At 45.6% G+C, this 16,007-nt stretch overlaps 1 protein-coding gene across 1 annotated transcript in view; it reads left to right on the top strand.

The window, feature by feature from the left end:
• Window positions 1-9,847: 9,847 nt before the first annotated feature.
• TCEA2 (transcription elongation factor A2) overlaps window positions 9,848-16,007 on the top strand; it is a 35,929-nt gene continuing 29,769 nt past the window's right edge. Inside the window, exon 1 of the mRNA XM_054979951.1 lies at window positions 9,848-10,047. Within this exon, the coding sequence (XP_054835926.1) occupies window positions 9,979-10,047 (69 nt within the window). The 5' untranslated portion in view covers window positions 9,848-9,978. The remainder of the gene's footprint in view (window positions 10,048-16,007) is intronic.

Genomic DNA, 16,007 nt, shown 5'->3' with positions numbered 1-16,007 from the left:
CTCAGCACATGCACTCCTACTGGGCACAATGATGTCACTTCAGGAAGTGACATCATTGCACCCAGTGGCGAGCATGCTCTCGTGCTTCACAGGGGTCCAAATTGAAGTCACTTCTGGAAGTGATGTCATCGCACCCTGCCAGGGACACACACACTTTGAGCGCAGAAGAAGATCCAAAAGATAAATGCCAGGTCACCCATCCTCCCTCTGTGAAGGTAAAGGGACCTAGCAACCCTAGACAGCAATTAACTAGAAAATATGGCAATTAAAATACAAAACCTGAAGACTGAAATATGATGCCTAAATTTTTGAGCTTGCTCCTAGGGCCAAAGAAAATTGGTCAAGGCCTTCAATAGCCTACAACAAAATAAGCAAGTTTTAAAAATAAGCAGGTTCTTTTTTCCTCTACTGCATTTCCACTTTATGCAAAATGCCCAAGACAATATACAAAATTAAAAGCGCAAAATATCTTTTATAGAACGCTAAACAAACACACACAAAAGATGGCTCAGGGGATCTGGAGCACACTGCAAGTAGCTCACAGAAAGCAGCCGCAGCGAACGAGTTATATGTTGGTTGTTGGGGGTTTTCCGGGCTGTATTGCCGTGGTCTTGGCATTGTAGTTCCTGACGTTTCGCCAGCAGCTGTGGCTGGCATCTTCAGAGGTGTAGCACCAAAAGACAGAGATCTCTCAGTGTCACAGGGTGGAAAAGATGTAGGTCATTTGTATCTACTCAGGAGGGGTGGGGTTGAGCTGAGTCATTCTGTAAGAGTTTCCCAGGGTGTGGAATGCTAATGGCGGGAGGCTTCTCTCTATCCTGAGGAGGTTCTTTTGCATATGGAGTGAAACTCTTACAGGATGACTCAGCCCAACCCCAACCCTCCTGAGTAGATACAAATGACCTGCCAACACCTTTTCCGCACTGTGACACTGAGAGATCTCTGTCTTTTGGTGCTACACCTCTGAAGATGCCAGCCACAGCTGCTGGCGAAACATCAGGAACTACAATGCCAAGACCACGGCAAGACAGCCCGGAAAACCCCCAACAACCATCGTTCTCCGGCCGTGAAAGCCTTCGACAATACATCGAGTTATATGTTCTCCGCTTTTCCAAACAGTGAGAAAGTGAGGGACGTTGCTGGGTTTGGTTTCCTTTCGATAAGCGAGCAATACACGATTAAGGTCTCTTGGTAATATTTCTCTGATTTACAAATATGCAAGCGCTACCACTTTGGGAGGGCGTTTGCTGCCTCTGATTTTTGATTTAACCAAATATTTTCCTAAAATGAGGCTGTTGTCCTTTAGATGCAAATGCTACAAATCCAAAGCTGGTTGCTATTTTCTTTTAATTTTAGGTCGGCCATAAATACTCAAGGCTTCAAAATTGTCATATACTCAATAGATCCAGAGGAGTTAGCCGTGTTAGTTGCAAAATAGTAAAGAGTCCAGGAGTTACTTGAAAAATAGTAAAGGATCCAGTCATGCATCTGATGAAGAGAGCTGTGGTTCTCAAAAGCTTATGCTACAATAAAGTTGGCTAGTCTTAAAGGTGCTACCGGATCCTTTACACATTTACTCAATGGTATTCATGTATGGCTGTCATTTCCTTGGTGGGGGGTAGGGGATCCCCTGCTCCCAGTCTCCATCCCCTGCTGCCACTCACCTGGCTGGCAGGGGGAAAAGGCACAGAGAGTGAGTCCAGGAGACAAAATACCTCCTGGGCAAGCCCGCAGCAGGCACTCAGCAGTCCGTGGTGACATCACTTCCAGGTAGAGATGAGCACGAACCGAAATACGAACCAAAGTTTGGTACAAACCAGGCCGGTTTGTGGTTCGCAAACTGGCGGTTCGTCAGAGCCCATTTCTGATGAACCACCATGAACTTTAGGGAGGCTTGTTTGGTTCATTTTTCAGTTTGTCACTGCAGACAGCTTGGTGCCGATCAATCAGTTCCCTAGGCAATGGGAGATGGGCTTTCTGCAGACCTGCTGACCTGGAACTGGTGATTTGCTGTCCCGGAAGTGACATTTTCCGGAACCAAACGAACCGGTTCGCGAACCAGGGCAGGATCATAAAAGTTCGTGGTTCGTGGAATGTGACGAACCACGAACTGCATGGTTCGGGTTTTTTTCTGGTTTGTTCCCCTCTACTTCTAGGAGTAACTTCATTGCACTAGCCATGGGAATACTCCCACACTTTTCTTGGAGTTGATTTGAGCCCCAAACCAACCAATACTTACAGAATTGGCCCGGCTCGAAGTGCAAGAGAATTCCCGTGATCAGCTCGATGACATCACTCCTGTAAGTATCATCATCACACCAGCTTCGGAAATGCGTGCAAATATGTTCGAACAGGTAAGTGCTGAGATCTTCCTTCCTGCCAGGAGCGTAAGGGGACCTGGCAACCCTATATTCATGTAAGACAGTGGGTAGCATAGAACTAAGTTAATGTTACAATATTTTACAATCCATTTTCACCTATACATATTATTCCTACCGGTTTTCTATAGGAAAAAACAAGTCCTGGAGATAGGGTTGCCATCCTCCAGGTGGGGCCTGGATTTCTCCCAGAATTACAACTGATTTCAAGACTGCAGAGATCAGTTCCCCTGGAAGAAATTGCAGCTTGCCAGTTTTGAATGGTAGACATTGGCCGATTCCACACGGGTTACCTGAAGCCGGGACGTTGCGGAACATTGCGGACCATGCCGGAAAAAACGCGGAAGATCGTGTTTTCTCACTCAAGTTTTGCGCAATCTCATGCAAAACTCGTGCGAGAAAACGCGATCTTCCGCATTTTTTCCGGCATGATCCGCAACATCTCGGCTTCAGGTAAGCCGTATGGAATCAGCCATTATCGAACCACATAGCTGCTGAGCTATGTCTAAGTCAAGCTCAGGCCTTTGCCATTCCACTACACTGGCTCTCAAAGAGATTCTCCTTCTGACTCAATGCATTTAAAAAACACTGCAACTAAGGACATACTACTTCTCTTGGATGGATTATAAATCTAAATAAAAAGGGTTCAAAGACTTTTTAAGTACAAGACTAGGAGGCCTTGGACTTGCCATTGTGCAGAAATGTATTACAGATGGTTTAGCTGTACGATTTTTCTTTTTTTTCATCCAAATAACTTGCATTATTTTTGAAAATAATGCCATTCCGTTTTTAACTAAAAGTAATAATTTCTAAAAGAGAGTTTCAGGTGGGTAGCTGTGTTGGTCTGTAGTAAAAGAGCAAGATTTGGCTTCAGTAGCGCCTGGAAATCTAGTTGGTCTTTAAGAGGCTATTGGACTTGAATCTTGAATTTTTGAAAGGTTGATGGATTAAATTTGTAGTCCGCTCTCCCTGTGAATGAGCTCAAAACGGATGACATCAGGATTACATTTACATTAAAATGTTTACATTAAAACCATGATTGACATGCCCCGTCTTCTGCCCTTGTTCCTCCCTCTTGGAGTGACCGAGCATCCTAGAATCCAGAAGAAACTCACCTGTCGTTTCTGTTCGAGCTAAGATGAGCCAAAGCACATTTCCAGTGGCACCTATGGCAGAATATGTGCCTTCCCTGATGCTTCTTGAAGAAGGGTGTGTGTTTCAAACTCAGTCTTTGCCCAAGTTCTTGATCTGCCTCTTGCTTGGCGGGTGGGTGGGTTCTACAGCCCTATTCTTCCTTTAAAGCCTGACCCCCTGTAGCCTCAATTTTGCCAGTTGATGGATGATTTCCAGGCACTGTACTGTTTCCAGATTCTGGTTTGGACACCTGCCTAATCCATACTACGCTGAATCTCTTTGTTTCTGAGGCCCTAACAACAATCCCCCTCCCTCCCAGAAGGAGAATGCATGTAGATTTCTATCTTGGCCAAGTTAAAAAAAAAGCTTAAGGTTTCTAGAAGTTCACGTGTCTTCATTGCTAGCAAAAACATTTAAAAAATCCTCACCATCTCATTTCATGGTTATGGATGTTGGATAATAAACCTGTGTGCATCCAGATCTGTCATTTCCTCCCCCTTAGACAAGAGAAGTGTCCAGAAAGGGCTCAGCTCAGAGAATCCAGCAAGGCCCAGCCATGTTCAACCTACCAAAGGCACTGAGAGTCTCTCTACATGAGACATCTGACACATGAAGAACACGTGTTGGGAGATGCAATGTTATCTGGGAAGGGTAGTTTAAAAAGACAGAGCCAGCGGCAGGGCAAATGCTTTGCTCTACACTGGAGCTGTGTGAAGGGGCTGTGAAATGCCAGAAGGGGAATTTCAGCCCATTAGAACCTCTCCAGGGGCTCTGGAAGGCAGCTCCAGCCTGGTTGCCTTCTGGTTGATCCCACATAGTTTTATACTGGAGAGGTGAAATTGACAAATTCTTCAGGGAGGCGAAGATAAAATTAACAAACCCTCTGAGGAGTGATCTCTGCTGGCTCTCTTTTTAAACTACACTTCCTGGCTAACATTGTGTCTCCCTATACTTGATGAACACACATCAAGACATCTCATGTAGAGAGACTATGAGTTCCTATTCGTATGCATGTTCCCGATGTCTTGAGAGTCCAGAAACCTCTGCCAGCTGAACCAAGGAATAGACTCATTTAATCCACCTTCAGACGTTCTGAAAAACTCATTGGCTAAGGGTCCTATATAAACCTCTTGTCTGAGAAAAATCTTCTGCTGGTTATTTTTTAAGGTGTTTTTACTTTGCCTAAGTCCACTATCCTGGCTGCTTTCTTATAGACTTTCTTAAGACCTCGCTTGTGGTTGTAGTTTGTAGGTATGGGCGGCAAACTTTCTGACGGGTCCCCACTGAGAATGTTATGCTCAGACATAGATTTCAGCACTTCCACCACACAGCTAATCAGCTTTCCCATTCTCTCAACAGGAGAAAACAGCAAAGGGCAGCCTGAGAACAAGGAAAGGGCCTTGCAAGTGTTCATTCTTCTATTTCAACTCTGAGAGCTTCAGTAGTGATGCTCATTTCACAGACTGGGAGTTACACACTTTCCCAGTTCGGGCTCCAGCACATGCTTGTAGTACCCAGATCTTCAAGAAAGTATGAGGACTATAAATCATGCTTCATTAAAAGCATGAAGATCATTATAGATGCACCACCATTTGTTCTGTTCTATATAGTCAGGATACTGCACTGTTTTCGTTGAAACGGTCACGTGGTAGTGTCAGGTAAATGCAAAAAAAAATACAATTGGGATGTCCTTTGAATGGGTTAGGTTAAAAAGTTTGTTCTCCAGGACTGAAATGGTAATCACACCAATGTTTTAGCAGACAGTTCAACAATGCCCTCTACAGGCATTTTTAGAGTATTGATGGAACACACGGGGAACAGAAAAAGGATAATTTGATTTGCGTATCCTATTAGTATTTAACGTATTCAAAAGTGCCCGGATTGTGCCCCAAGAGTCAAATGTATTGGGAAAAGGTTATTAACACTATAGAAAAAAGTACTGGCTGTGAAATGTGGCACAACCCAGAAACTATATTGCTGAACGTATGGTACGGAATCACAGTACCCACCAACAGGGCAGATCTTGTTTCAATAATGATAGTAGCAGCTAAGATGACTATAGCTCAAAAGTGGAAAACTGACTGTATACTCACTATCAAACAATGGATATCAAAGGTCTGGGATCTTTTAATCTCTGTCAAAATAACCGACCAAATAGCTTCTTCTGAGAAACCCGTCCCTTTTTAAACTATATCAGAACACCCTATGGAGGATTATACTGTAACTAAGAAATATGTAGATATTTGTAGTCGTCAATATATGTAGATACTGATTAATAATGACCTGTAAATTTGCCCCTTGTTAGATTTATATGTCTAGTTAAGGACATTTGGAATCTGGTTACCGTTATGTTATTATTATTGATGTTATCTTGAAAATTCAGAAATAAAAAGTTATTTTTTAAAGAAGTGCCCAGATGAATGGCACTGTATAGTATTTAAAAAAGTAAAATCTACTTGGACGACTGAAACTCCTAAGAACTCCTAGTGTGGTATCAGACCCAACAGTCCATCTCACCATGCACTTCATCTCCTTGACCAACTAAGTACCTTAGGGAAGCACAGAACTACAGCACGGTGGAGTTGTTTGCTATTCCCTGCTGCTTGCCCCCAGCGGAAGTGCCATCTATGTTGAGCCTAAGGGTGAAAAAAGTGGAGGATAACTGAGTACTGGAGATGGGGAAATGACTAGAATGACAGGAGAAGATGTGGGATGAATCTTTAAGACAGGGCAAAAGCTCGTTTTAAAGCATACTCTGTGGCAGTGATGGTGGCAAAGAAAATACTTTCCCACCACCATGGCACCTGTAGTGTAGGACAGTGGAGCTATTAGGATCTGACCTGCAAGAGGAGATGGACTGTTTAGTGCATAGCCTGCACTGACCATGTTGGTCAGCACTTTGCAGATGAAATCTCTCTCATCTGTTCCAACTTGGGCTCTACATTAGCATCGATAGGGCCAGATGGTACAAAATGCTGACTTGTCCAGTTGTTTGGGATGCTTTTCAGTTTATTCATTCTGAGGATGGAGCCAGGATCTGTGGAAGTTTGTAGGACAGAGCTAGGATCTGCGGAAGTTTGTAGGAAGATAACACTTCCTTGAGAGAAGGTGTGGTTCTCCAGCTTGTGTGCCCTCTTCAAAAGAAGGCTACCCTAGAAACAGGCAATTTCAGTAACTATTGACCAGTCCATTCCATTCTATTATTGAGCAAGGTGATTGAACAGATAGTTGCTAGACAACTTCATGCTTTCCTGGATGAAGCAAATTTTCTAGATCATTTCCGATCTGGTTTTAGGCCTGGTAATAGGACTGAAACAGCCTTGGTCACGCTGGTGGATGACCTAGGCCAAGAAAGGAACAGAGGGAATTGTGACACTGTTGATTCTCCTGTCCCTCTCTGCGGCTTCTGATACCATTGATCATAGTATCTTCCTGGACCGCATTTCTGGGCTGGGATGAGGAGGCTCCTTTGCGGTGATTCCAGTCCTACTTGGGAGACTAGGTTTCAGACGGTGGCACTGAGGGACCCCTGCTCAGCCCCTTGGCCTTTAGGGTTCCACACGGTTCCATTTTGTCCCCTATGCTCTTAAAACATCTTCATGAAATTGCACTGTGAGTGGATGTGGGCTAATAATTTGAAGCTTAATCATGACAAATTGCAAGCGCTACTGGTGAGCTGTGCCTCTTCATTCATGATTTTGATGCAGAGCATCTGAAGTCACATCACACCTAGCTAGTAAGACATTATACTGGTTAAAACTCTGCTGGAATACCGGTTCCGAGCACTAAATGGCACTTCTGAAGTGTTCCTTGCTGCTTCTTTGAGCGAGCTGCAAATTTTAACTTGCTGAGGAGAAAGCATCTGTGACAGAACGTTAAAAGCCTGCAGAAACTCAGTTTGGAAAGCAGGTTTCTTTTTACACCAAGGCCCACAAAGAATCCTGGCATTCTTTCTAATACTAAAAAGATGGATTTTGGCAAAGCTTCACATGGATCTGAGCTGATTTCATCCAAAGGCATTTCATTTCCTTGAACTTCCATAGCTGCAGCCTCTGCTTTGTGAAGTTCAATCTCACTTTTTTGTTTATTTACAGCCCCTCTTTACCACTGAGAATGCTAGGCGGATTACCCAATGCAAGTGAATACGATATAATGACAGCTGGGATGTTTACTGAGTGAAATGCAGTGTGATTCACACCTAGGACATTAAATGAACAGATACAATAGGGTACAGTAGCAGAAAATTTGAAAACAAACATGAAGCTGAACTCAGAAATGAAAGCGTTCGGAAACGAACCCTAACTCATTAACACGACCTCTTCAGCAATAGGGAAACTACCCAATAGGAACATACCTTGGTTGCACCCATTCACTTTCATCCCCATCATTTTTATATTCTCCTCCATTCCATCCCCTTGTCTTTCCAGTCATCCTCACTCTGTTTCCGTTTTAATCTCTTCTATTTATGTCATTTATAGTCCATCTTTCTCACTGAGACTCAAGGTGGATTACACAGCGTGAGATTAGTGCAGTCAATTTCAAGGACATTTCCATAAACAATGCCACAGGGTTAATAAATAAGGTAAAGGTAGTCCCCTGTGCAAGCACCGAGTCATTACTGACCCATGGGGGGGATGTTGTATCGCAATGTTCTCTTGGCAGACTTTTTGTTACGGGGTGGTTTGCCATTGCCTTTCCCAGTCATGTATACTTAACCCCCAGGAAACTGGGTTCTCATTTTACCGACCTCAGAAGGCTGGAAGGCTGAGTCAGCCTTGAGCAGGATGGAAGGCTGAGTCAACCTTGAGCCAGCCATTTGAACTCAGCTTCCGCCAGGATCGAACTCAGGTTGCGAGCAGAGCTTGGGCTGCAGTACTGCAGCTTACTGCTCTGCGCCACGAGGCTCTTAAAGAGTTAATAAATACAAGTTTACAAAGACATAACATCACCAAAAATCCAATACAGAGTTGAAGAAATGCTGAAACAGAACATACGCAATTCTAGGGCTGACATTAAATAACACAGAACTACCCAAGCAACAGGTAGCTCATAGGATCACATATTTAAAGCAACAGATAGTACATAAGGCGACATAGTGGTAAAGTCTATGGTCCTCTACCACTTTCCCCTTCCTTTTCTTTGCATTCTTTCCACAAAATTTCCTGGTCCAGCAGCGCGATTCCTCACAGCCTCTGGTTTCTGGAGTCTCAATTTTAGGGTTACCAACTCCAGCTTGGGAAATTCTTGGAGATTTGGGAGGTGGGGTTAGACTGAAGAGGGCAGAGTTGGGAATGGACCTCAGCAGGATGTAACGCCACAGAGTTGTTGGGATTTTAGCAAGTGTCCTACATTCAGTCATGAAAAAGTTAAATAGTTGTTCTGTTCTGTTTAGATAGCTAGTTAGCATAGGACCACTTAGCTGCTGAATAAAATTTCCGCCATAGAAAGGGGAGTCTTTAGTCTTATTGAAGGGATTTAGGATTGTCTGTTGGATGAACCAGTTTATTTGGGGGGGGGGGGAGCAATTAACTAGCAACATATGTGTGTACATTACATGCTGTCAAGTCGCCTACGACTTATGGCAACCCTATGAAGGAAAGACCTCCAAAACGTCCTATCATTAACAGACTTGCTCAAACCCTGTAAACTGGAGGATGTGGCTTCTTTGATTGAGTCCAGTCATCTCGTTTTGAGTCTTGCTCTTTTCCTACTGCTTTCCACTGATGAGCGACATATACTATGGTTTTACTGCTCTTCACCCACTCTCTCTCAGATCTTCTATTCCGATCACCAAGATATAGAGATGTAGTAGTTAGCTATTCTTTATTTGCTAACCAATATACCCTTTTCCTGATCTGCAGAAAAAAAAATAGAGCTAAAATCACACTAGTCTGTCTCTACTGCGCTAGTATTAAACTCTAAAACTTTAACCCCCCCTCCCCACAAGAGTCCACCGTCCAAAGCAGCCTGGAGATCATTTGTAATTCTGGGAAATCTCCAGCCGCCACCTGGAAGTTGGCAACCCAATCTCCAAAACGGTTTTCCTATAAAAAACCCATCTGGCAGAAAACTGGTAGGAATAATTTATATATGTGAAAGTGGATCGTAAAGTATTGTAACATTAACTTAGTTCTATGCTACCCGCTATCTTACATGAATATAATGTTGCCAGGCTCACAGAGCCCTGCTTGTAGTCCTTCCCTCCGAACTACATCTCCCATAGTGCTTCGCGGGAAAAACACAGGCGCCGTAGTCCAAGACGCCAAGGGGCTGAGCGAAAAAACGGCGCCGCAAAGGCGCCAGAGGACTACAACTCCCACAGTGCTCCGCGCCGGCGCATAAACGGAGCAGGCGGCTGTGTGTAGAAGCGTCTGCTCTTCGCCGCGGCCGGCCGGACTGCGGCAGGGCTCGCTCGGCAGCGCCCGGCCTCATTGTCTCTTCCTCCACAAGCTGCAGAGCCGGCGCCATGGGCGGGGAGGAGGAAATCGTGCGCATCGCCAAGCGGCTCGACAAGATGGTGGCCAAAAAGAGCGCGGTGAGTGATTGACGGCGCCGCCTTCCCTCAGCCGCCAGGGAGCCCCGCCCCTCGGCCGCGCGCGCTCCCGCCTTGAGGCCCCGCCCTTCGCCTCCGTCTCCTGAGGGAGCCCGCCTCTGGCTCTCCCGCCCCGTTTGCCTCCTCGCGCGTACCGAAGAGTTACAACGGCTTTTTTGGCCCCGCCCACTACCCGCTCGCGACTTTTAAAATCTTCAGCGTTTGGCCCCGCCCCCAGACGAGCCCTCCTCCCTTTTCCCCCTGAGGTTCGCCTCTTCTGCCACAACTTTAGCCCCTCCTATAGTCTCGCGTTCTCTCCTTTTCTGCCTTTCGATCCAGCTTTATCTCCCTTCAGGAGGCAAGCTCCGCCTACTTTTGGCCTGCTCATTTAGGCCCGCCTTTCTGCCTTTTTCAAGTTCCCATTGGTTCCCTAGAAGGCAAGCCCCGCCCACCGCCTCGTGCATTCTCTTCCCGCCTTTGGCCTTTGCGCAGCCCTTCCATTATTTCTTGGGGTTGCCAAACTCCAGGTGAGGGCTGGAGATCAACTAAACTGACAACTCGTATTCAGGCCACAGAAATCAGTTATCCTGGAGAAAATGGCTCCTTTGGAAAGTGGACTCTGTCATTATGCCACACTGAGGTCCCTTCCAGCCCCAATCCCTGCTGTCTCCATGCTCCACCCCACAAATTTCCAGAAATTTCCTGACCCGAAACAGGCTATCCTAGTGATCCTTATGTGGCCTGTTATTTATTTACATATGTTAATTTTGCCCCTTTGAAATTTGGCTTAGCTTTTCCTCTGAAGGTGCTTCCATTTTCTCCTCACAACAACCCTGTGAGGAAGGCAAAGCAGTGGCATTGTGCTCATTGAAGCGATTAACCTGTGTCTGAATTATGGCACTGAGGGAAGTTAACATAACCAATTTAGTCCAGGATCTTGCTTCACTTAATGGCTAGTCCAATATCCCCTGGAAGGCCTACAACAAGCAGGGCACAGAGGTCAAAGTCTCGCCCACCAGGGTTGCCAGCCTCCAGGTGGTGGCTGGAGAGCTCCTGGAATTACAATTGCTCTCCAGGCCCAAGATATCAATTGCCCTGGAGAAAATGGCAGCATTGGAAGGTGGACTCTCTACGACATTATACCTTGCTCAGGTCCCTCTCCTTTTCCAAACCTAGCCCTCCCCAAGCTTCACCCCCTAAATCTCCAGGAATTTCCCAGTCTGGAGCTGGCAACCCTACTTCCCCTGCACCTTGTGTTGTTTGCCCCCTGAGTTTGTCCAATTTCCTTTCAAAGCTCTCTGTGCAGTGCTGTAGTGCTTACACACTGTAAGTAAGTTTGGTGTAGTGGTTAAGAGTGTGGGACTCTAATCTGGAGAACCGGGTTTGATTCCTCCCCACTCCTCCACTTGAAGCCAGCTGGTTGACCTTGAGTCAGTCACAGCTTCTAGGAGCTTCCTCAGCCCTACCCACCTCACAGGGTGTTTTGTTGCGGACTTGTAGTCCGCCTTTCTTTCTGAGATCCAAGGCGGATTACACAGTGCAGTGAAAGACAATATAATCAACAAGTAGGACATACCTAAAACAAGATGGCTTGACTCAATAAAAGAAGGGACATCCTCCAGTTTGCAGGATCTGAGGAAGTCTGTTAATGATGGGACATTTTGGAGGTCTTTCATTCATAGGGTAGCCATAGGTCGGAGGCGACTTGACGGCACATAACACACACACACAGGACATTCATGAGCACATACAATAATGAATAATAGGACATTCAGTGAAATAGATACAATAGGATATAGTAGCAGAAAAATTTGAAAACAAGCATAAAGTCGAGCGTAGAGATGAAATCTTTCTGAAACAACTCATAACTAATTTACACGGCGCATTAAGCAACGTGCATATTCCCTACGGCACATATCTGCATCAGCAGGCAATATCCAGTAGTGTAGCACAGGGTCTGCAACGTTGTACCCATGGGAACCATTGCGCCTGCCAACACCTTTCCTGGTGCCCTCCAAGTGTTTTTAGAAAGTGGGTGTGGCCAGGTGCGGCTTTTGCCAAGCATGGCTTTTGATTGACTAATGGAGATTGGATTGGCTGTGCAGATTTTTAAAACACTGCTTGGGCAGAAGCTGCTTCCACAGCACAAGAATCTTCACTGTGTGACTGAAGGTAAGCTGTAAGTTTGTGGCTTGCTCTGCCTCCTGCAGCAGCTATTTTATGGAAGCCATTTTGTACCTGCGCCCACCGCTCTACATGAGAGCTCCAGATGTGACCGCAGGTTGTGGACCCTACCATAGTATATTATGGTGCCATTCCCCCGCTGGGGGCGGGGGGATCCCCTGCTCCCACCCTCCATCCCATGCTCCCACTTACCTGGCTGGCAGAGGAGAATGCATCTCCCAGTTTGGCTCCTTTGTGGAGCACAGGAGCGTTCCCAGGGAGGTACATGGCATGTGCAATGAAGTCACTTCCCAGAAGTGACAGCATCACTTTCCATAATTTTGCACTGAGCTGTATTTTAAAGTGCAGGTGGGAGCTCAAATAATAAAATACAGTTTGTACCTAATATAATAAATAATGATAATAATAACAACTGCACTTATATATTGCTCTTCTAGACTGATTAGTGCCCCACTCAGAGCAATGAATAAAGTCCGTGTTATTTTTATCCCCACAACAGACCCAAGGCCACGGGCTGTACACATGGCAAGAGTGGGATTTGAACCATCAGAGTGCTGTTTCGTAGCTCAGCCACTGACCACTATGCTACAGTAGCTCATGGCGGGTGGTGGCTAGCGTTGCCAGCTCTCAGATTGGAAATTCCTGGAGATTTTGGGTGTGGACCCTGGAGTAGTCATTTTCTCCAGGGGAACTGATCTCTGTAGCCTGGAGAGAGGGATCCCAGGTCCCCTGGTGGGGGTGGGGGATCCCCCACTTCCATCCTCTGCCCCTTGCCACCGCTCACCTGGCTGGCAGGGGGGAAAAGCGGGGGAACATGCCTCCCAGGCATGCTCTCGTGCTCAGCAGTGGGCCAATCTGGGCCCCAAGCTGGCTGAATCAGGTCCATTTGGGGTCTAAATCAATCCACAGTAAAGCACAGAAGTACTTGAGGGCCCTGTGCAACAATGTTGTGCCACCCTGGGAGTGCAATGCGACACCCTGTGTGATGATGTCACTTCCTGTAAGTGATACCATTGCACCAACCTGGGAGCGTGCACACAAGGACATGCAAGAACAGGTGAGTGCTAGTCTCCCTCCCCTCCCGCTCTGGGAGGGTAAGGGGACCTGGGAACCCTACTTGGAGAGCAACTGTAATTCCAGGAGATCTCTAGCCAACCACCTGGAGGTTGTCAACCCTAGTGGTGGCTGATCATGATTCTATACACACCTTTTTGCTTCGCCTCTGTTAGGGCTTAGGTGAACTCCCCAAGGAGCTAGCTTCCTAAGGACTGCTTGGAAATAAGTCCCATCTTACTCTCAGGAAAGTTTCCTTAGGACTACAGTCTTACAACACAACCCTAAGTATGCTTCCCTGGGACTAAGCCCCATTAAATAGACCTGAGTAGGATTCTGAAAAGAACTGTTGAGTATAGCACTGTTGGTCTCTTACACAAAGATCCATGCTCACCTGTGTAGAAGCACACCTGGTGACCAAGTCTGTGCTTTGATTTTTTCTACTTTGCAGGAAACAATTTTGTGTGCACTCCTCAGTATCCTGAAAATTTGGGCTTAAAAACAAAATGCAGATTTCTAACTGAAGGCTGCAGAGGTCAGCTTGAAAGTGTTATTCAGTCTCCAGTCAAACATTCCCCCCATTTGTTATAATGTTGATATCTGGGGGGTTTGAAGTTGTAAGCTAAAATCATAGGGAAAGAGGATTAAGCATGTTCTGTGGTTATCCCCTGGAAGCAGAATCCCTTGTGCAAAATTAAATAAATAAATAAATAAATAAATGTGTTTAATAATAGTGCTTATATACCTCCCTTCTAGACAGATTAGTGCCCCACCCAGAGCGGTGAACAAGTTAATATTATTATCCCCACAATATGGCTGGGGAGCTGGGGCTGAGAGGAGCGGCTTACCCAAGGCCACCTACTGAGCTCATGGCAGGAGTGGAAGTCGAACCAGCAGAGTGCTGATTTGCATCCAAACCACTTCACCACTGGGCTGTACTGCATTAATTTGCATAATTACACTGTATTGATCCGCATAACTAATACAGGTTGCAGAATTCAGCTTTTGTGGAGCAGCATTTGGATTACTTTGCTGACCCTTTGTCGTCTTCTGCTTCTGTGGCAGCTGTTAAAAGACAACAGATGATTGGACTGGATTTGTTTCTGGCAGAATAAGCACAGCCCTACTAATAACGTGCGAAAGAATGTACGAGTCTCTCTTTTCCAGTTCCTTGCATGTCTTGAAGCAGAGATTGGTTTTTAGATGCACTCTGAAAAAAGAGACGTGTCAACTCTCTGACATGATAAGACAGTATGAAAGTATAGTTGCTGTCTGAGAAAGGTTACCCCTCACACACGTCCTTCACTCCCCAACTCCTCAGTGAATTCTTCCCCACTTATTTCTCACCCCTAACCTATATGTGGCCCATTTCTCAGAAAGCAGGGCTCACTTATTAGGAGCTTGTTAGATTGGCAAAGAGAGATTTTTCTAGTTGGGCTGTGATAAGAAAAGCGGGCCACCGTGGGCATCCTGGCCACCAGCTGGTGAGAGAACCTGGGCAATGCAGCTCCTCCCAAAGGCCAAAGATGAATCTTGCCAAAAACACAGAAATGGCAACCAACCACCTGAAGACAAAACTGTACTCTGGGGCAGCTACTCAGATGCCTCAAAATGAGTGCAATCTTTTTCTTGATAGGCTTTGCTTCTCACCTAATTACCTGTTGTATCCAGACATGAGCTCCAAAGTTTAGGAATGCGTCTCATACTCCCTAGAATTTAACATTTTCTGTGCACAGTCTGTTGAGAGCTCCTTTTCTCTTCCTCCTGAAGAGCTTCCATCTCTCAGAGGAAGAGAAACGAAAGAGATTTTTTTTTTACTGTCCTAGCAATAGTTGAACGCAGTCTTTCCTTGCTGTTCCCTCTTTCTGGAAATGAGAGCAGCAGAGAGCTTCCAGCTTGCTTGGCAGCAACAGGCTGAGTTCAGAAATCACTTTGGCATTGTCTACTGAGAAGCGTTTGTAGTGTTTTGCATGGAAATTCAGAGTGACATTGTGTAGTCAGGAAATTTCATTCAGTGTCCATGACACTGTGTGGAATTTCCTTTCAAAACGTTAGGGGGTCTTTGCCCCCGGGGGCTTATACATTACACACCAGTTCAAGAAATCGAACCAGCTCCTCATTTTGTTTCACACAAGTCTTTTGTCATTTAGGTGGTCTTTTATGGTACCAGAAAGGCACTATGACAAATGGATCAAGTGAATTCTTAAATATCCCTCATAGTAAGCCATTGCCTTGGCTTTGCTGCAGTTCAAAGAAGCGATGAAAATTTCGTCAGTGAAAGTCGAAACTAGCCTTCCTCTGTGGGTTTTGTGGGAAGCCACGCTTGGGTGGATGTTGTTGTTTCTGACTTTCACAAAGATGAAAGGGACTGAGATTTACTAAGCAGCAAATTGCGTATTCTGGATCTCGCCGGAGCTCTTGGCCCTCCTGCTTTGCTCTGATCGATCACTCCGTGGCCGTGCAGGATTGCACTGGCCACGAAATCTCTTTCAAAGATGAATCAAAAAGAGTCCAGTAGCACCTTTAAGACTAACCAATTTTATTGTAGCATAAGCTTTCGAGAATCAAGTTCTCTTTGTCAGATGCATGATCCGAACTGGTCAAATACAGAAGAGGAGGGGAGAGAGGGGAGAAAGAAGGGGACATATATCACAAGGAGACAGAATGCAATTAGCGTGGAGGCAGTCAAAACATTCCTTTGCTTGGAAATGTAAACATCTCCTTTT

The sequence above is a fragment of the Eublepharis macularius genome, chromosome 5, assembly GCF_028583425.1.
Source record: "Eublepharis macularius isolate TG4126 chromosome 5, MPM_Emac_v1.0, whole genome shotgun sequence".
NCBI classification, from domain to species: domain Eukaryota; kingdom Metazoa; phylum Chordata; class Lepidosauria; order Squamata; family Eublepharidae; genus Eublepharis; species Eublepharis macularius.
The sequence above is the reverse complement of the archived record's forward strand: the minus strand, read 5'-3'. Positions and strand labels throughout refer to the sequence as shown.